The following is a 22,299-nucleotide window of genomic DNA, read 5'->3' on the forward strand; positions in this document are numbered from 1 at the left end:
AAAGCCGTGAAATAGGGTTGAATTTGAAAGTGTCTGCAATTCTGCCCAGACACGATAGGAGGGAGTATATGATGAGAGCCTTGTCGATCAATTCGGCCCTGGAAAGATTGTGCAAGGCTCAAGGGGTAGAATTTTTTTCAGCCTGGACTGTACTTGTTAACAGGAGAGATTGCTTCTACAGGGATGGGATACACTTAAGTAGAAAGGGTGCAAGAATATTTGCTGATGCTATCGAGGCAGTGTTAGGTGAGTCGGAAAACTGCTAGCTTGGGGGATACAAAGACGAATAGATTAACAGTAGCCACTGGCAGAGGTGAAAGAGATTCTTGCACTGCTTCTATTAGAATGAGCAGAAGCCTGAAAAACAAGATGCATGATATTTCAGAGACTGCTGGGAGTCACTGCAGTACTAGTAAACACATGGGTTGTGTTAGGGTAGCAAAAGAATAGAAATAGGTGCATGTATACTTGCGTGTACACCAATGCTAGGAGTTTAGTAAATAAATTTGATGAATTTGAGGTATTGCTCAAAACATCAAAGGCAGATATTGTTGGGATATCAGAGACTTGGTGTCACACAGATATAAGGAATGCAGAACTGGAATTTGGGGAGTACAACGTCTACAGAAAGGATAGACTGGATAGGAAGGGAGGAGGGGTTATGCTATTAGTTAAGAAATACATAAAATCCAAGGATGTGAAGCCAGTGGACATCGCTGGACAGTGCAGTGTCGAGTCAGTTTGGTGTGACATAAGCATTGGGAGATCAAAATTGAGAGTAGGAGTGTGCTATAGGCCTAATGACTCTGATGAGTATAATAAGAAACTGTACAGGGAAATAGAGTGGGCCAGTAAATCAGAGAGTCTTATAATGGGGGATTTTAATTTCCCAGATACTGACTGGAATTTGTGGGTTGGTCACTCACACACTAGCAGGGCTTTTGTGGATTTATTGGATGATTGTTTTCTACATCAGCATGTTCGGGAGGCAACTAGAGGGAGGAATATTCTTGATTTGATTATCAGCAGTGATTCTTCATGCATTAAGAATCTGCAGATAAATGAACCACTAGGTGGCAGTGATCACATTGTGCTGAAGTGGGATTTACTCAAAGAGGTAACTACCATTAGGGGTAAAGGGAAGGGTTATTGCTTTCGTAAAGGCGACTGTGATGGACTGAGACAGTATTTAAATTCTATATAGTGGGACCAACTGATGATGTTACCAACAGCAAATTCAAAATGGGAAGCATTCAAAGAACTTATCTTGGAAGCTACTAGGCTTTACATACCAACTAAGAAATATTGTTCAAGGTTTAGGCCTAAATGGATGTCAGATGAACTGATGAGGCATATGGCAGAGAAGAAACATAAAATAAATAAATTTTTCTGTTTATATTCCGGGACAACCAAACGGTCAGAAGAGTTCACAAGATAGACAGGATACAAGAAACAGCACCGTATTCAGTAGTCACGGGCTTGAACCCCGGTCACTCAAGGCACGTGTACTTATGCACCTGCGTGCCTGACCACTAGGCTATGCATGGGATACATACAAATTAACACATGACACAGAAGCCTATGATAGATATAAGTTTATCTGTAACCAAGTTACAAAGGAGGTTAGGCAGCCGAAGGCAGAGTACGAGAAATCTTTGGCAAGGGATGCAAAGAAAAACAGCAAAGAGTTCTTTACTTATGTAAACTCTAGAAGGAAGGGGATGAATCAGATTGGTCCACTTAATATTGATGGGTCAACTGTTGATGATCCTGCTCAGGTAGCTAACAAACTAAATGAATATTTTGCATCGACATTCACACATGAGGAGTTTTTTAGCGAAGGGAAAGCCAGGGCTGTATTCAACTCTAGCAGTAAGCTAGAGAATCTTGTAATAACTGAGAGTAAAGTGGAGGAGAAACTGTTGAAGATAAACACAAGAAGGCACCCGGGGTGGATGGGATCTATCCAGTTATATTAAAGGAGGCAGCAGAGGAAGTAAGCGAACCCTTAGCCATAATTATGAGAGCTTCCTTGGACTCAGGGGAGGTACCTGCAGATTGGAGATGTGCAAATGTGACCCCAATTCACAAAGGAGGATCAAAGGCTGACACAAGCAATTATAGACCTGTGAGTTTAACTTCTGTTCCAGGAAAATTAATGGAGGCACTAGTTAAAGAAGCACTGCAGGATCATTTAGACAAGACTTCAGTTATAGCTTGGACACAGAATGGTTTTGTTAAGGGGAAGTCTTGCCTGACCAATTTGATTGGATACTATGATGCAGTCACAAAGGAACTGGATGCAGAGAATAACTTTGATGTTATATACTTGGATCTTAGAAAGGCTTTTGATACTGTTGCACATGGAAGACTGCTGCACAAATTGGAGCAGTGTGACATTGGAAGCAAATTGCTGCTGTGGATAAAGGGGTGGCTGAGGGGGAGAAGACAGAGAGTGGTAATCAATGGACACTGCTCATCGTGGACTAATGTTATTAGTGGAGTCCCTCAGGGCTGGGTCCATTATTGTTTTCTGTATTCATAAATGATATTGATGATGGTATATCAAGCTTAATGTCGAAGTTTGCAGGCGATACAAAGGTAGGCAGGGTTGTCAAGGACACTACTGACACTATGCTGCTGCAACAGGATCTGGAAAGGTTGAGCAGATGGGCTGAGAGGTGGCAAATGAAGTTTAACATTGACAAATGTAAAGTACTACACATGGGAAACAGCAACCCCAGAGCAATGTATCAACTCTGTGGCACTACACTGACAGTGGTAGAGAATGAAAGGGACCTGGGGGTGGTTGTGCAGGCAGATATGAAGTTCTCTGAGCAGTGCAGACGGGCTGCAAGAGTAGCTCATTGTGTATTGTCAATGATATATAGGAATTTTTTTTAGCAGGGATAAGGAGGTGATTATTCTCTTGTATAAGGCAATGGTCAGGCCACACCTAGAGTACTGTATACAGGTCTGGAGGCCTCATTTCAATAAGGATGTAGAGCTGCTGGAACGAGTACAGAGAAGAGCAACAAGATTAGTGAATGGAACAAAGGGGTGCTCTTACGAAGAAAGGCTTAAGTTTTGCAAATTACAGTGTCTGGAGACTAGGCACCAGCGAGGTGATCTGATAGAGGTGTATAAAGCATTGAATGGTTTGAGCATGCTCAATGCTGATGGGATTCTTCCTCTCGCTCAGAATAATCACCTGAGAAGGCATAAATTCAAATTGAGGAAAGACTGTAGGATAGACATGCGGAAATTTGCCTTTAGTCAGCGAGTGGTTGGTTGGTGGAACAGACTTCCATCCCTTGTCATAGAAGTTGATAGCCTAAATAAGTTTAAGGCTCAGTTGGACAGGTATTTTGAACGAACAGAGGGGTGAAGTGGAAGTGGTTTTTTTTTTTTTTTTTTGGCTGATGCTGCATAAGCTTGCTTTCTGCATCAAATGCCTCTACTAATGCTAATATCGATAGCATATGAAAAACAACCTTGAAGCGAAACTGGTGATAGCACTGGCGGGATAAGTTTTTTAGCTAGCAAAGGCGCTAGTTTGAAAGATTTGTTTGAAATTTCTAATAAATATTACATTTAATATTAAATTGTTTCTTATTTTCATTTCGATGCCATATGCTTGCATTTCACTATGTACTGTCTATGTACATAGTCATATTATGAAGGTACATATAATACATACATAGACAAAATTTTAGACTAGTTTTTCTTATATATTCCATAATTTGGAACAGAACCCCTTTATTACTATGGGAGCCATAACTCAGTATTCACGTTTTCGGTATTCGGTATTGCATTTCTCAGGAACGTAACCCCCGCGAATAGTGGGAGTTAACTGTATTTTTAAAAGACTCAAATATAAAATTTCATGAAAATCTTTCCAATGGGAGTTGAGTTGTTCAGCAGGTGGATAGGCAGATGGTATAGACAATTGGTGCATGAGCATGTGCGTGTGTATTAATGCACCTAAAACAGACTTGTGTGTCAGGGAATTGCATCTATAATAAAATTACTTGACACAACTGACTAAACTTTATTAAAATGAGTATTCAAAAGTAAGTAAAAATCAATTAAAAATAAGTCAAGAATGACAAAAATATTGAGATAAAAATACATAGAATAAAATAAGGGCAGATAAAATAAGTTAAAATCAAAATATAAATGAGAATCTTTTAAAGTGGGATTCCCCTTTGGCAACTAAACTAGTGTATGGCACAATACAGCATAAATAGCAGGTTTTTTATGTGATAGAGAGTAAACCAGGATGATGCTCAAAAAAAAAAAAAAAAAAAACAAAGCAATCAGCTAATCAGTTGTTAAGATGTTGCTAAAATAGCATGCAATTCTAAGCAGTACAATCAAAAATGTGGGCTATTTTGATGAATGTAAATAATCCTCAGTTAAGCTGCCTATTGAAGAAATTACTGTGACATCACACAAAAGACAGCACTTCATTATTAAACCAGTTTGCTTTAATAGTATATACTTTACAAGAAAAAGCATATGGTAGACTTGAAATAAAAAAAATAAAAAAATAAAAAAGCAATAACCTCAGTACCCATCATTCACAGGATCATTCAACATTTCCATCAAGTTAAAAAAAAACAAGAGAACAGGCAAATATTGTGTACTTGCATACCTTTCATATAAGAAAATCAGAAGCCAACAAAGGTATTCATAGTATTCGGAGTGTGCCTTCCAAAACCTGGAATTCATCATCCTTCAGTGGTGACATATAATCTAAAATGCCGCCAATGATCAACTTCATTACTGACCTGAACTCCAGCAACTCTTAATCATATGACAACACACATCACTCACAATATCCGGGTTCGAGCCCGTCACCACCAAATACGAAGGATGCGGAAAGGTCAGGAAATGACCACCGCATATCCCGGAGCAATATGGCCTTAGTTGCTAATGCTCCTAAAAATCAAATAACAAACAAATAACAAACTCACAATATCCAATTCAACTGAAGTCAAAGGATTAACCCCACCAAAAAACACTCCACCTCTGAAGCAAATTAGCTCCTCAATTGAAGTCCAAATACCAGTATTTAAGCATACATATACAAGGTGCACCACCTATATAGATTTGAAAAAATTAATAAAAAAATTTGGCTAAGGTAAAGAAGGCCAACACGAGAACCACAGGAAACGTTTAGCGGTCAAAAGGGTTTCCCAGTACCGCAGCATCTCCCTACATTCTCGGTAAGCAGATGGTGCGTGTTATTGGTAGTGTCAATAGAAGCCGATAACGATATATTGATTAGTTTTTTCTTATTATTAAAAGCAGATTATTGGAATTCATGAGTGGGCTGAAATTTACTTATGGGTACACCCTCCAGACTACCTCAGTCTTAGGGTGCTTGTCCCCCTTCCCGCTGTTTTAACCTGATATGAAAACGACTTCTATAGACTGCATGTTGTCCATAGTTGCAGTAGAAGGTGTTTACGTATTGGGTTAAAACAGTGGGAAGGGGAACAAGCATCCTATGACTGAGGCAGTCTGGAGGGTGTACCCTTAAGTAAATTTCAGCCGCGAAGGCATTGCACTCATGAATTCCAGTACATCGTTATCGACTTCTACTGCCACTACCAATAACACGCACCATCTGTTTACAGAGAATGCAGGGAGAAGCTACTGTACTGGGAAACATGTTTGACCCCTAAAGGTTTCCTGAAGTTTCCGTGGTTCTTGTGTTGGCTTTCTTTACCTTTGCCAAAAATTCATGTGTCAGTTCACAAAGCATCTAACGATTGCCAGTATGTATGTAGAGTACCTAAACCATTTACGATCTGCAGATGACATTGTGGTCATAAGCCACAATCCCAAAGAATTAGAGGAAAATTTTAATCAGTTATGTACAGTTAGTAAGGATTTTGGACTAAAGATGAATATGGCTAAAACAGAAGTAATGATGAACAAGTATGCCACAGAAAGGGACATAATGATTGAAGGAGCAGTAATTGAAAAGGTGGAGTCATATACTTATCTGGGACAAGTTATTAGCTGTAATAATGATAAATGGCTGGAAGTAAAGAGAAGAATAAATTTTGGATGGATAGCATTCAGGAAATATAGTCACATACTGAAGAGCAATATCCCAGTTTGTCTGAAACGTAAAATAATGAACCAATGTATACTCCCCACCATGACTTATGGAAGTGAAACTTAGGCATTCACCAAAAGAATGGAAGAGAAGCTGAGAACTACACAGCGAAGAATGGAAGAGAAGCTGAGAACTACACAGCGAAGAATGGAATGAATTATATTGGGAATCAGACTGTTAGATTAGAAGAGAAACACATGGATTAGGCAGCAAACTCAAATAAAGGACATTCTTATCAAAACTAAAGAACTAAAATGGTCTTGGGCAGGACACATAGCTCGAAGACATGATGACAGATGGACTACAAAAATAACAGAATGGTACCCAAGAGGAGCTAGAAGAAAACCTGGAAGACAACGGTAGAGATGGATAGATGAAATTCATGATTTTGTGGGTAGTAAATGGATGGCCATTGCACAAAACAGAAGGAACTGGAAAGTTGGTGGAGAGGCCTTCATCCTGCAGTGGATTGAAAATGGCTGATGATGATGACGATGATTACCTTTGATTCCAGGTGCATTGGATCATTAATTTTTCTTCGGGTGTGGAATATGCCTATAGATTTTGGTTTCATGACTTTCTGCATATGAGGAACTGTATACCAAAGAGAGAGTCATGCTTTCTTTACAATTTACTAGCAGTGTAATAAAAATTTTAAAACTTTTTTGGGGGGGAGGGTTCAGGTTGGAGCTCCTTGACTTTTTATTCCAGGTGTATTGGATCATTAATTTTTCTTTGGATGTGGATAATTCATTTAAGTTAATATTCATTTGAATTTTGGAGATTGTTTGCATCAAAGCATTCTACAGTCAACAGTGAGGTAATTCCTCTTAGTTGCTCTGATATTTATAAATATAAAACTTTTAAAAGAAAGAGCAGAAATTATTGTATTATAAAGTTGACAGTGATTCTACTTTATAGAATCACAGTGCTGAGATTCAAAAGATGACCGAAAGGGGGATGACTTTTATAGTGAATATGTGATTAAGCATGATTTTTCGAGGCAAAAAGTAGTTTAATTATTTTCCAGGCAAATCAGATTATATGATATTTCTTTTAATTTGTGCTCTTTTTAAGCCTCTTACCACCTGTTTACAGGACAATTTTAATTTACTTGATTTCCTAAATTGCATCTTCTTGGATAGGTTTGTGCCTACCCATAATGGCTATTGATGATAACATATTGTATTTATTGAGATTTATTACAGTAAACCTATGATTTTTGGACTAATGGGGAAGGGATGCCTTTTATTGCCAAATGTCCATTAAATCTAATGGTTTTTCCAAGACCATTTATACTCCACATAATTGAAAATTTAATCAGTCACTCTGTATATGTATGTATTAGAAATGCTAAAATAAAGTTAAGCATTGAAAAGACAAGCTTTCACTGACCTTGACTTTATTGATTGATACATAATATGTAGCAGAAAATAATTTGCCACGATCATATTGTGGTGCTTGGAGAAACCAAAAAGCTGAAGTTGCGATACTGGTGAAACTTCAGACCCCTTAAGCTTAGCCTTGCTTTTTACATTGTCTTTCTTTTTATACCACATTCCTCACAGATGCAGGAAAACAAACTCACCAGAATGTCCAATAGCTTTAATTTCTGAGATGCACACACCTTTTCTTTCTCTTTACATTTTTTGAGATGCACACACTTTCTCTTTTCACTAGTTTTCAGTGGGGCCATGGTAACATTCCTATAAGTGAGGTTATGATAAACAAGGTACAGATAAGCACTTAATGATATGATATTGAATTCCTGGTTTTCCTCTATCTCATGATTACAATAAAGATACACACTGGTACCAGCAAAAATTTTTTTGTCTGTTAAATCAAGCTTCATAAAATTAAGGGTTTACTGTATTTAATTACACTAATTAATTTTAATAATTTGTTTCTTTTAATCTGTTCATGTATTATTAAATATAACCATTTAGATGCAAAATTATTGAACTGCAGTTATGAAATTTGTAAAAAGTTTTGATGAACATGGTTTGAATGTTTTATATTTAGGCACTGAAGATCAATGTGAACCACAGCCTATTCCTTCTTTGCTGGTTGGATATGATAAAGACTGGTTAGCTCTGTCACCTTATGCTTTGAAATACTGGGTAAGTGTTTGAAATACTGGGTCAAGTTGCTTAATTCTTAAAATGATAGCAGTTAAATTTTGACTAATTGATATTAATTTGATTTTTAAAATTACATACAAAATACATATTTATAAGATACTGGTTTACTGATTCAGTTTGTTTATAATGTGAAATTTGACCTGTTGTTACCTTTAGTGAATTTTTTCCCTACATACATTGCAGGAAATCATAGGGAATTGCAACAATCTTTTATTGATTTCTTACTGTAAATTATTACAGTAAGAAATTACATGACTAATTGAGTAATGATTAATAAATATTTTTAATTCTACCAATAAAAGAAATGCAGGGCTAGTTTTAGGTATTATCAGATGGTTAATGGGATGATCACGCATCGGAGAGGAGAACAATATTATCTGCGCCTCCGTAGCCAGGTGGGAAGGAGCAGCAGTGCGTAGCACACGCTTCTTGATTAGACCGGGGTTCGAGCCCGTCACCACCAAATACGGAAGATGCGGAAAGGTCAGGGAATGACCACCGCACCGGAGCAATATGGCCTTAGTTGCTAATGCTCCTAAAAACCAAATAACAACAACAATATTATCTTATTGTGCCAGTGATATTTATTTGTAAATTTATTAAGGATATAGCTGTGTTGTAACAGTTGATGCACTGTTGTCAGCTTTGTATTTATATATACGAATTATTGAGTTAGGGACCCCAGTTATAATAAATAATCTCCCTGGCTTCTTCATCATCATCAGCCATTTTCAATCCAATGCAGGATGAAGGCTTCTCCAGCAACTTTCCAGTTCCTCCTGTTTTGTGCAACGGTTATCCATTTACTACCCATGAACTTGTGAATTTCATTTGTCCATCTCTGTTGTTGCCTTCTAGGGTTTTCTTTTAGCTCCTCTTGGGTACCATTTTGATATGTTATTTTCTTAGTTCATCTGTCATCATGTCTTTGAGCTATGTGTCCTGCCTAAGACCATTTCAGTTCTTTTGTTTTGATAAGAATGTCCTTTATTTCTGTTTGCTACCTAATCCATGTGTTTCTCTTCTTATCTAACAATCTGATTCCTAATATAATTCATGCCATTCTTTGCTGTGTAGGTTTCAGCTTCTCTTCCATTCTTTTGGTGAGTGCCCAAGTTTGACTTCCATAAGTCATAGTGGGGAGTATACATTGGTTCATTATTTTATGTTTCAGACAAATTGGGATATTTCTCCTCAGTATGTGACTATATTTCCTGAATGCCATCCATCTGAAATTTATTCTTCTCTTGCCTTCCAGCCATTTATCATTGTTACACCTAATGACTTATCCAAGATAAGTATATGAATCAACCTTTTCAATTTCATCTCCTTCAACGATTATATCCCTTTCTGTGGCATACTTGTTCATCATTACTTTTGTTTTAGCCATATTCATCTTTAGTCCAAAATCCTTATTAACTCTGCATAACTGATAAAGATTTTCCTCTAATTCTTTGGGATCGTGGCTTATGACCACAATTTCATCTGCAAATCATAAATGGTTTAGGTACTCTCCATTCATGTTGACTCATTTCTGTGACCAGTCTAATCTTCTGAAAGCTTCCTCAAGAGCAGCAATAAACAACTTCGGAGATTGTGTCTCCTTGTTGAACTCCTTTCTCAATTTTATATTTACTACTGTCTTTGTCTAGTCTAATAAAGGAGGTAGCGTTCTCATATATTTTCTTCAAAATCATAATATTAGTAAATTAATAAGAGGAGTTTACCTCAATATAGTACGTGGAACACTTCCGTATGATACCCTCCAGAAATTAAAATGGAAAAAACGAAAAAATCGACAAACGAAAAAATCGACAGTTGTCGATTTTTTCGTTTTTTCCGTTTTAATTTCTGGAGGGTATCATACGGAAGTGTTCCACGTACTATATTGAGGTAAACTCCTCTTATTAATTTACTAATATTATTATCAACGTAGAACATATTGAGTATTACAGCTCTGATTCATACTATCAAAATCATAATATATGGGGTGTCTATGCCTTGTCTTTCCAGTGCCAGAAACATTGCTGTATGGAGTCAAATGCCCTTTCATAATTTTCAAATGCCACACATAATGGTATTTTATATTTATTTGCTTTTTCCATTAGCTGCGATATTACATGAAGGTGATCCATAGTTGAGAATCCTGTCCTAAAGCCAGCTTGCTCTTTCAGTTGATTTTTGTCAAGTATTCTTTCTAATGTGTTAGTAATGACCCTTGGGAACAACTTTTATATGTGGGACAACAAGCTAATTGGTCTATAATTTCCAATTTTTGATTTGTCTCCTTTCTTATGCACCAAAATTATGATTTCATTATTCCACTCCTTAGGCATCACGCCTTTCCTAATGTGTTTTGTGACATCTTGCCAGAGTTGGTATCATTTGTCTTTCTGTATTGCTGCTCATGACTGCTGATTTTTTAAGTCCTTTGTTTTCTCATAATACTTGTTCTACTTTTATTGAGTTAAATCTTCGTATGTCCTCTCTGTGTCTCTTTCTAATAGGTTTGCATAACTCAGTAAACTAAATTTTGTCCTCGTCAGTGTTTATCTTGCTCTTCATTTGTCATCTTCAGTTCATCATGACAAGTGTTTCTTTACTAATTTTTTCTTCTTTGGATTTCTTTTTACTTATAGGTTTCTCGGGCTTTATCACTTTCAGAAAATTGTTGTTTTGTATTCCGTCAATATCTTGGTCCTGATTAGTCTTCAGAAGCTCAGACTTGTTCTTAAGTTCCAGAACATACTACTTTTTCTCATCTTCTGTTATCTCAAAAACCTTTGTATTATTTATTCAAATCAGTTTTTTCCTTTCTTTTCTTACATCTATATCAAGTGTGCATTTACCATTCTGTGATGACTTTCAACATTTACATTTTTCAGGCTTATGAACTGTTAATTTAATTAATAGTCCTTTGTGCTTAACTCAATTCAAGATATATTGGCTTTTGGTACAGTAAAGAAATGGTGACTGCAGTAGCCACTTCAGTAACTGTTTAAGTAAGCATAGATGTGTTAATACATAAGACAATACACATCAAGTACAATTAACTAAATAAACTGTCACTTGGTGATGAATTTGGCATGTGCAGTATAATAGTTAAGTGACCAAAATAATTTTCTGACCATAATGCATTAAACATATCATTCAAGGTATAGCAACTTTCTTTCTAAGTAAGTGTATTCCTGTGTTTACTTAACCTTGATTTCAAAATGTTCGTGTAGAACATCTTATCATAGAGTTATCACTGTAAATCTTTTATATAAATTTAGAGGTAAAAGGCTTCAAATTATAGAAATTATACAGATAACATACACTACCTTCCAAGAAAGTATCTGGATATGCCTGTTTTTGTGATCCACTGTACCTTCCTGGCATTTAATTTTCAAGCATATGTACAACTAAGGACCCGACCTATGTAACATGAGTCAAAATAACATTCTACAAATTGCTAACTTATGAAATGAGCCATAGCCTATCACAGTCTTTCAAATATCTTAAGAGTATTAATAAAGAACAATTATCTTTTTTTACAATACTGAAATACATGTATTTTTCTGCACAAGGCCAAAAATTGCTAGCAAGCATTGTTTGAAAAAGAGAGAGAGAGAGAGAGAGAAAGAGAAAGCCAGTCTCAGAATGTCATCCTTTTTTTTTTTTTTTTTTGTAGCAGTTAAGAAATCTCAATAGTTTCTCATTGGGAGCAGTTCTCATTAAACTCCAACATGTTTCAAGTATAAATAAAATTGGCTACCTCCTCCTTTGAAATTTCCACTTTATCCATTTCAAACTGTGTGTAAAAAGTGTATCATTCAGATTTCACAGTGATAGCAACCAAACAGTAGTTGCAGCGGTAACTTTTAAGTCTTCTCTAATTCTATTTATTCTCAAAATTAGTGATGTTTTTTCATATTTTTAATAGCCAGAATTAAGTTTCCTTTTATCATTACTTGAAAAAACTTACAGTACAGGATAGTTCCTTTAACTGGCACTATACACAGACTCTTAGAGTCATCAAATTCTAATCATAATTTTAAAAACTTTATTCTAGTTGTAACTTTTGCAACAGCTGGAAACATAGACAGTTTGTAGTTGTTGATTAGTTTTTGCTTTGATGTATTATGCTTTTAGTTATGTTAATTCACTAATGTTAATGCTAAAAACATTTTTCATTAAGAACTACACTCACTTATCAAAAAATTAAAAGCCTTTATTCAGTATCTAGTGGGGCCACCTTTTGCCCGTATTACATCCATACATATCATGACATGAATTCCACTAGGTTTCTGAGGGAGTCTAACTTCAGATTTAACCATTTTTCCATTGGGATATTTGTCAGGTATGGTATTGTGGTTGGTAGAGAACTGCCAAGCTGAATTGCCATTTTCAGCATATCCCTGTGCTTCTCAGCTGGATTCAGATCAGGAGAATTGGGAAGCTAGGGTAGATATTAGAAATCTTGGGAGTTTTCCTCAAACCATTCAGATACAATTTTTGTATAGTGGATACTTGCATTGTCATCTTGAAATTATCCATTGCAATCTGGGTAAAAATGAAGTATTGCAAGGGAAGTTGGTCTAATGTTAATAGAGGGATATTAATTTGAGGTAACACAACCTTCTAATGGTATGAGTGAACCCAGTCTGTACCAACAAAACATACCAGGACTAGTGCCATCACCTAAGCTACACATTATTAATTGCAAGAAAGAACATACATTTTTTTTAAGATCACATGTATGAATGCATTTTGAGAGTATTATGCTCTTTTGAATATTTACAATATGACATAAACTCTTCAAGATCTAATCATTTTAATGACTAGCTTTCCCTTTTTGCTGCCATTCATGGCTCCAAAAGGATATTTGTTATTGTGAGGTAGCAAAGGATGAATAGCTGGGACAGCTTAATCCAGCTACATGCACCAGCTTAACACAAAAAAAAAAAAAAAAAAAAAAAATTAATTAATAAATAAATAACTCCAGTTAATTTGCCATTTTTGACTCAGAGTTGTCTTCCAAAGTTATCTTTCTAAAAAGTGTGAATGGTTTAAAGGCATCCTATATAAGAATCAGAAACAAATATTGCATAGACTTTAAATTAATAAATAATATCTACACTGATGAGCCAAAACATTATGACCACCTACCTAATATGATGTTGGTCCTCCAGGTGCAGCCAAAACAGCTTGTACCCAGTGAGGCATGGATGCTACAAGATTTCTAAATGTGTCTTGTGGTATCTGGTACCAACACGTAACCAGCAGATCCTTTAACTCCTGTAAGGTCTGTGGTTGAGACGCCGCAGATCAGAGTTGCTGTTCCAAAACAAACCATAGATGCTTGATGGGATTGATGCCTGGGGAATTTGTAGGCCAGGGCAATACCCGGAAGTCTTCCTCATGTACCGCGAACCAGTCTCGAACTATGCAGGTGGTGTGTCATGGAACATTCATGACACACCACCAGTGCTGAAAGACGGCACCGCCAGAGGGGAAGACCGTTTCCATGAAAGGGTGTACCTGGTCAGCAATGAAGTTTAGGTAAGGTATGTTAGTGTCTAATGGCTCCTGGGATTTGTCCCATCTCCACAGGTGTACATTGTATTGAGCCAGAGATTTGAAGGTGTGTGGGAGTAGTGTGCTGTATATTGTGTTGTGCCCTTTGTTCCTCCGGTCTATTAGCTGCCAAGCCCCCAGTGGGACATAACGTTATCACACCATGCCATCGGGAGGCTGACTGGGTGTACCACTGATGCTAGAGTACTCTGACGGATCCTGCCACCTACTTTCCTGGGATTTCAGTAGCTATGACCAGATTTGGAAATGAGATGATTGCTGTTTCTTGAGCAATGGTTGTAATTTTAACAGAGTGTAGGGTTGTTCGCTTATAACTTGTTCTAGGGCCAAATAGATCAGGTAATAATTTTGATGTATTTAGATTTATACCTGTGGGGAATATATATATATATATATATATATATATATAAAAGTTAGTAGTCGTGAAATGCAATGTGCTAACGTTATGATACTAGTAACGCTAAGTATGGAGAACAAAGGCCTAACGGAACCGAAATCACTATCATGGTGAACAGAGAAGAGTACTAAGTTAAAGGAGAAGTAATAAGAATTAATAAGAATAACTTAGTGCCGTTTGTCCTGTGACCTCAGTGCCTTTTTTTGAGGGTCAGCCGCTGAAATCAAAGGAGGAAATGGCAATAAGTGGGTAAAGCCTCTGTTTCTGACATGAAATACATGGCGCCCGTGGAGTACGTGAAAAGTAGGTAAAGTTAAGGTTAGTTAAAAAAAAATTTTTTTTTTAAATCATGTTCGTCATATATTTCATGGCTGACCCGACAGAGGCTAGAAGTAAAAATTAAAAGAATAACAAGGATAAAAAACAAGAAATGGGATAACTTACTGGGGTCGGGTAGGTTGTGGTGATCTGTACTGCTGTGGAAAATAAAAGGTTTAAACTGAATGTGTGCTACAGTATATGGTATAAACTGGCGACCCCTGGTGTGAAAAATCAGGAAAATTTTAAATTAATTAAATTAGTTGGGCTAGTTACCTCATTTGTCGCAAGTTGGAGATGTATTTAAATAAATTAAATTAGTAAATTAAAATTAAACCAATTTTGTTATGAATGTAAAAAGGGTAGGGTTACCCTTTTAAAGTTAAACAGAGCAAACTAGCATCAAATGCTCCCAGCCCAGCTAGCATCGGGATAAGACTCCCATTCCATCTCTTCCATAAAAAACCTCAAATTCAACGAATGTAATAATAGACTGCCTCACCTGCCCATATATGCACCCCTATCATATTACCAACAATAGCAGTGAACCGATTTTCTGCAAGTATAGCAACATGGTATTCCTCATCACTTGTCGTACTTGCAATGTAAAATATGTTGGCCAAACCAGCAACAAACTGCATCTAAGACTTAACCTTCATAGATCAGACATCAACAACTACAATAACGGAAAAAACTATGGCAAACAGGAACATGAAATAGAATACAAACATTTCCAGAAGCATTGCTTCTCTAATATCTACATCTCCATCTTAGCCCATATACCTGATCCTGCTTTAAGAAACAGACAGGAAGAAATGTTTATGCTGAAACTTAAAACGCTGTATCCTTATGGCCTAAACAACAAATTTAGCCATAGTATCATTACCAGCTCTATAGATAACCTCCGTATTTATGAGAAATTTCAAATGGTTAAATGTGTAAGCAAACCAAGATGCCACAAAAAATGCAAACCAAGAAATAATAATTCAAACAATCACAAACTAGGTAGCTTTGCCCAGATTGTGACAACAGGGACAACAATTGGGACAACAGGGACATAGATGTGCAGAAGATACATAACCTACTCTTCAGTATGAAACACAGCATTCTAAAAGCACTATTTAAAATCGTCAACAGTTATGAATTCAAAACTAGACACCTATTCCACCTTCTATTCGACATTTGTAAATTTAAACTAAACCCTATAAATAATAATATTAATAAGGAGTATTCTATAATTATATTAAAATTTCAGAACACTACTATGGATTGCATCAATATAAACCATTGTATTAACTCGCACACCAATACCAACTACATTCAAGCACACAATAAAATCGAAGATGCTATGACAGATATTCAGTGTACAGTATACAGCATTATAAAGAGAAATATTTATATTTTTATCCCTTTCCTCAACAACTATGCACTGTATGCAGACAATGGGAAATTCATGATTTTTCCTATGGTAAATGTCTCCTTCCAGCCAACTGCCAAAACATCAGAATCAAAGCTAGATACAGATATGATAAACCTTTCAGCCTGCATTTGCCACAAGGCAAATCTACAGCCGTATGTTAATCCCCACCACGGACATAATATAACCGGTAACCTGGAGATTATACCTCACCAGGAACTGAGAAACATTTTTTCTTATGGATACAAATTCACGTTGATTAAAAAAAAAACCAGCCTAACCACATTCAAAAGGCAGCTACATCATGACCTCTTTAACTACTGCTTGATGCTTGCCTATAAATACAACACACCTTTTGAAGCTTTCCGCATGTGGATAATTACTATCATCAAATTTAATGTATAATTAAAAGGCCTTAATACCTTATGGATCTCCACTAACCACTATCAATTTCAATATATCCATGATTAAAAAACAATTATCAGAGCTACATGACCAATTTATTATTACCCCATTAACAAAGCCGCTAGTAACTATGCTTTCATATGTAAAGCTTTTTACTTTTACACATTAAATACTGAACTCAAATCTAGTGATACATACAAGCTTGTGACAAACAATAGCAATATCATAAGAAAAAAGCTAATAGCCATCAACAAAAAACTAAAACTTTAGTATTAATAATTATAGTTTTCCATATATATACTGCATTCCAAAGTTCCATAAGAATCCAATAGGCTTCAGATTCATTACTTAATGCAAGAACAGTTATGCATACAAACCTGGCAAAATCTTTGACTAACCACTGAAACCTGTCATTAACAGCAAGATAATCAACAACAATATCCCTATTATAAATGCCTTACATAGTAACAATATATTCCTCATACAAACCTTTTGACTTCAATAGCCTATTTACAAGCATAGATCAAGCCAATTTGAAGCTTGTCCTAAACAACCTGTATAATAGATACAAACATATAATAGACTTCAAACCTATATATTGGAATAATGCTTAATTTGTGCATTTCCAACAACTGCATTTTTGACAGTAAAACAATTTACCAACAAACCATAGGTACCCCTATGGGCAGCCCAGTGAGCAATAAGGTGCCAATCTATACCTATACTGGTATGAAACATCACTACCTCCTGATATCTGCATATTCAGATATATTGATGATTTACTTGTAGCAAGTTGCCCCAACTTCATACAAAACCTTGCCAATATATACCCTACCGACTCACACTAGAAAAAACAAATGATAATAACAAGACTGCTAACTACTTGGATTTAGATATAGACCTCAACAACCCCTACCCCACGGTCAACATATATAATAAGTGCGACGCCTTTAACGTTAATATATTCAGCTTCACGCACTGGCATTCGAATATTTCCAAAAAAGTACATGCCAACATCATCTTATCTCAAATCATCAGAATAGCCATGGTATGCAATAGCAAACAACTGATAGTTAGCAACATCAGAAACCTGTATAGCAAGCTTCTAAGCAACCAGTTTCCGGCAGCCTACTTATATTACCACATCAAAAAAGCTCTCGGTATTATCAAATATAAAAAATTGATTAACTGTGCTATTGATATCAATAATATCATGGCTAACTGATATTCCATAACAACTAGGCTTGTACCTATGTGTATAGTCCATACTCCCAGCCTCTTTGGGGTCTTACAAGCATAGAAAACTTGTATCCCCCATTGGCTATCTATAGGAGTACTCATTTACCATTTATATATTATTATTTATCTATCTATTTATTTATTTACTTTTTATTTTTTATCTTCCTATACCATACATAAACACCTGAAGGATGCTCACAGATCTATGTTCAGGGTCCTACTATAGGAACAGGTATAGCAACCCCGAACTGCCCTGGCACCATCTTTTGTCTTCTTCAGTACTCTTTATGCTTTCCTACCTCCTATATTTTTATTTCTCGCGAGACATTAGTTTACCGAACGCAATACCCAAGATGCTCCTTTTCTGCTTTAAAACACTTTCCTTGCCTATACAAAGTTCAGCGACTTTTTACGCTACTTTGCTAGCCTATTATTCATTTCATCCTGGGTTGCATTCCTTCACTCGTTTAACCTTAAAAGGGTAACCCTACCACTAACCCCTTTTTATTCATAACAAAATTGGTTTAATTTTAATTTACTAATTTAATTTACCACTTCGCTAATTTAATTTATTTAAATACATCTCCAACTTGCAACAAATGGGGTAACTAGCCCAACTAATTTAATTAATTTATTTAATTTAAAATTAATCGGGGGGCACCAAAAAGAGAGAGAGAGAGATACCTGACTGTGCTAGCCGTACCCTGCAAGTGCAGGGTACGGCTAGCATGGTCAACCAGTAGGAGCTGACAACTCAGTGGAAATCCGGCAGCGTGAGTGCTGCTATGGTGGATGGGTCATGTTTGGGAAGGTCTAGTCCTGGTGTCGTCATTGGGACTCCATTTGGTGAGTCTGTGTCGCATTCAGACTGAAGCCTGGTCCAGTAGTCCATGATAACGAATAGTGGGGAGGTCAAAACCGGGAGTCCAAGATAGGATGGTCAAGTCCAGGGACCGATGTTAGGTCTCTTTTTGATGAGATGTGGCACGTCCACTGGGGAGAAGTTGGTCCAGGAGTCAAATGATGAGGAATTTGTCAAGGTATGCGAGGATCCTGTCTTTGATTGCACCGCTAGTTGTCACAACCAAGTAGGGAGACCAGTTGACTACTCGAGATGTGAGGGATCAAGTTGGGTTCTGTACTCCGGATGGTTTGTTGGTCGAGTCTTGTGTAAGTTCATCCAAGGTGTTACATCCATGACTCAGCAATGTGCAGCAACAATTGGCAGCCATGGTTGTTTTGACCTATTGAATCAGATACTATGGTGGTTGTAGCGCTTTTTGCCTGGTAAATAGGTCCATTGCAAATTGAGTCAGGGCTCGGTAAGCTTCTTCATTATGTAGGGTGAGGTGGTCTTGGTTTTGGTAGTTGAAGCATAGGTTTGTTATTAGGATCCTGAAGTCCTCACAGATTTCACAGCTGTGCACAAGGTGCTCCTACATCTGATCCTCTCCACAGTGGCAGCGGGGTGAGTCTGAAATTTCAATGTCGTGTAGTTTTTTCTGGAAGGAGCCATGTCCAGTGAGGAGGTAGGTAGCATAGAATCCCGGTGAAAACCAGCCAGGTGTGAGGGGGTAAGAGGTCCTGACATCCGTGAGGAATCTTTTGGTGACAATGCCTTTAGTTGAGGTGTGCCATCTTTCTTGCCAGGTGTCTGTTAGATGTCCATTAAGTCTCTTCTTTTCAGTGTTTCTAGTATTTTCTGGGTCAGTGGTGAAACTGGCACAGGTAACTGCTCTTCCTTTGGCTAATTGGTAGAGCAGCCCACGACGAACAGTCTATAGGTCCAGTGGAAGAGATCCTCCGATGAGGACTTGGAGCACATGGGCGCTGACAGTGCGACAGGCACGCGAGGACAGAAGGAGAAGAGAGCGCTGCATAGTTCCTAGGCGTGGTCTGTTTACAACTGTATTGGCTCTTTGTACCAGAGGCATAGGCAATAACCGTGATGAAAGCTGTCTTATAGAAGAGGGAGAGTGTTCTCTTCTCCAAGCCCCAGTCCTTCCAGGCAACTCCTGAGACTTGGGCAGCATACTTCCTGATCTTAATCCTGAGTTTGTCTAGATGAGAGGTGAAGGAAAGGTTTTTGTTTAAGATCAAACCTAGATATTTAAGCTCTGTTTTTAGTTTGACTGTAACACTATTGACCTTGATTTGGGGTGATCTTCTCAGATAAAGGATACCTTTTAGTAGGATCGAATTGGTTTTCTCTGGGGAGATCTTTAGGTTATGCTCTGATCAAGCTTGAAGGGTAGAGATGACCTGGTTGGCAGTCGCTTCCATTTGGGCTCTGTTATTGGCAGAAAAGAGCATGACCAGGTCATCCACATAGGCCTGGGTCTATACATTGTTGAGTTTGGTGTTCAAGAAACCCACAGCACCAGATTCCAGGGGAGAGGCCCCAGGACAGACCGCTGAGGGTGGACACGACAACGTGCCGGTCCTCAAGATAGGTCTTGATGCATCTATATAAGTTTTCTGGGACTTGCTCCCTCCGGAGCCTGCCCAGGACGCTGGGCCACCAGAGAGAATCGAAGGCACCAGCAAAGTCGAAGGAGATTAGTAGAAAGTATTTCGTGTTGCAGTTGGTAGCAGCTTCAATGATTGTTTCCATTGCATCTATCATGTAGCGTCCTTTACAGAAACCGTACTGGTTAGGCGAGGAGAGACCAGCGTCATTGTAGTGGGCTTCTATTCTATGGGAGATCATCCTTTCGAGAAGTTTTCTGAAGACTGGCTGCAGTGCAATGGATCGGTAAAATTGTGGCAGATCATGTGGCTTGGTTGCATTCTTCAATATAAGTCTAACGGTTGCAGTCCTCCACTGTGCAGGGAAGAATCCTTGGTGGAGACAGTGGTTTAACAGGTTGAGTATGGTAATGGGAATAAGTTCAATGGCTTTCTGGATGATTTCTGGATCGAGCATGTGTCTGCCTGGAGCCTTCTTGTTTCTGATTCTAGATGCAGCTAAGTTGAGCTCGGTTGGGGTGAAGGGTTCTTCAATTGCAGTTGTGCAATATGTTTCATTCTTCCTGCAGAGCTGTAGCTGTTCTGTTTGTGTGGGTCAACAGGCTGCTGGAATGTAGCATCTAGAATATTATTGACAGTGTCTTGCCACGATCTGGTGTAAAGTCCGTTCGGTAATTTTTTGGTTGATATGACCTCGCCTCTGGGGAGCTTATTAGTCATCACTTTGTACAGAACCCCCAACGGTCAGCGTCCCTTTTAGTGCTTAACAGGGCTTCCCAGCCATGCCGTTTTGGATATGATCTGACCCAGTCATCTGGGCTATTGCAATTTGGCCTTTGTCAAACTCACTTAAGTTGACTGCCTTTCCCATCTGAAGAACAAGAGTAACACTGATTAACAGAGCTCATTATCAGGTGTTTTTTATACTGTGTCCCGACCTGTGCATGCTCTGTAGTTCACTTGCAGTTGCCTTGATTTGTGTAACAACTTTCTGGTCATAATGTTTTGGCTCATCGGTGTATGTGTGTAATAAAGAATAGATAACATATATAATAATATATATCTTATCTATTTCTTATCCTTAATTTAGTTGTGAACTGTTATGTTGTGCAAAAAAATGATTTGACCCTCAATTCTTTTATTTTACAGGACAAATTATTACTGGAGCCTTATTCCAATGCCCGTGATGTTGCTTATGTTGTAGTGGCACCTGAAAATGATTTTATCCTATCACATGTTCGGAATTTCTTCAAAGAACTGAGTAGTATCTATGAAGTTTGCAAATTGGGCCGCCACTGTCCAATCACAAAGGTTCTTCGAGATGGTATTATGAGAGTAGGGAAAACAGCAGCTAAAAAGCTGGCTGATGAGCCAGTGGATGATTGGTTTAATCTGATTGGTGATGGTCAGCTTGCCAGTAAATTAAAATTGTATGCCCAGGCATGCAGACACCATTTAGGTATTCTTATTTCCAATTGTATTCTCTAAATTATATATGTGTGTTATGGTTTTTTATTGTTATCTGAACCAGTTTTATTGCTTCCTTCAACATTAAATATGCCAACTTAATAACTTAAGGATGCATATCATTATTAGAGAATTTTGAAGAAATAAAGTTTAGGTGTGAATTTGAAAAACAGTGATTTTTTTGCAATTAAAATCTAACATTAACATTTGCTAATAACTGTGAATATGAACATGGAGGATTTTTATATCTGTGAATCAGCAAAAATTATGTTTTTGTTAGCTCATAAGCATGTGCTTGCCAAAAGGTTGATGGTAAATGGTTGTATGTAAATGCTTTTTCAAAACTATTTTTAGATGCTTCAAGTGCAAAAAAAAATATTTTAGGTAGATTATTTCTAAACAGTAGAAATGGAACAGTAGAACAGTAGATTATTTCTAAACAGTAGAAAAAAGTCAGGTAGATTATTTCTAAACCTTTAGAAATAATCTACCTGACTAAAATATTAGAAACCCTATCCCATTTGCAGTGCAAATGGGATAGGGTTTCTAATGCAAAAGAAATATATTCAAATGAGGGAATGAAACAATATAGTCACATGCCAACTTTGATACATTAAGTACTGTTGGCACGATCGGATTATTGATAGGCTGATTGTTGGTGCATTAGAACTGGGGCTGTGTGAAAATTACAGGATTGTCCAAAACTATGATATCCAAAATTTATAAGAAGTGG

At 37.3% G+C, this 22,299-nt stretch overlaps 1 protein-coding gene across 1 annotated transcript in view; it reads left to right on the forward strand.

Moving 5' to 3' along the window:
* The window catches only part of skd (mediator complex subunit skuld), a 505,637-nt gene that overhangs the window by 329,083 nt on the left and 154,255 nt on the right, over positions 1-22,299 (forward strand). The window contains exons 17-18 of the mRNA XM_090376037.1: positions 8,156-8,253; positions 21,249-21,558. Of these exons, the coding sequence (XP_090232163.1) occupies positions 8,156-8,253; positions 21,249-21,558 (408 nt within the window). The remainder of the gene's footprint in view (positions 1-8,155; positions 8,254-21,248; positions 21,559-22,299) is intronic.

This window comes from Mastigoproctus giganteus, chromosome 1 (assembly GCF_048544385.1).
Source record: "Mastigoproctus giganteus isolate SK-2022 chromosome 1, ASM4854438v1, whole genome shotgun sequence".
Taxonomy (NCBI): Eukaryota; Metazoa; Arthropoda; class Arachnida; order Uropygi; family Thelyphonidae; genus Mastigoproctus; species Mastigoproctus giganteus.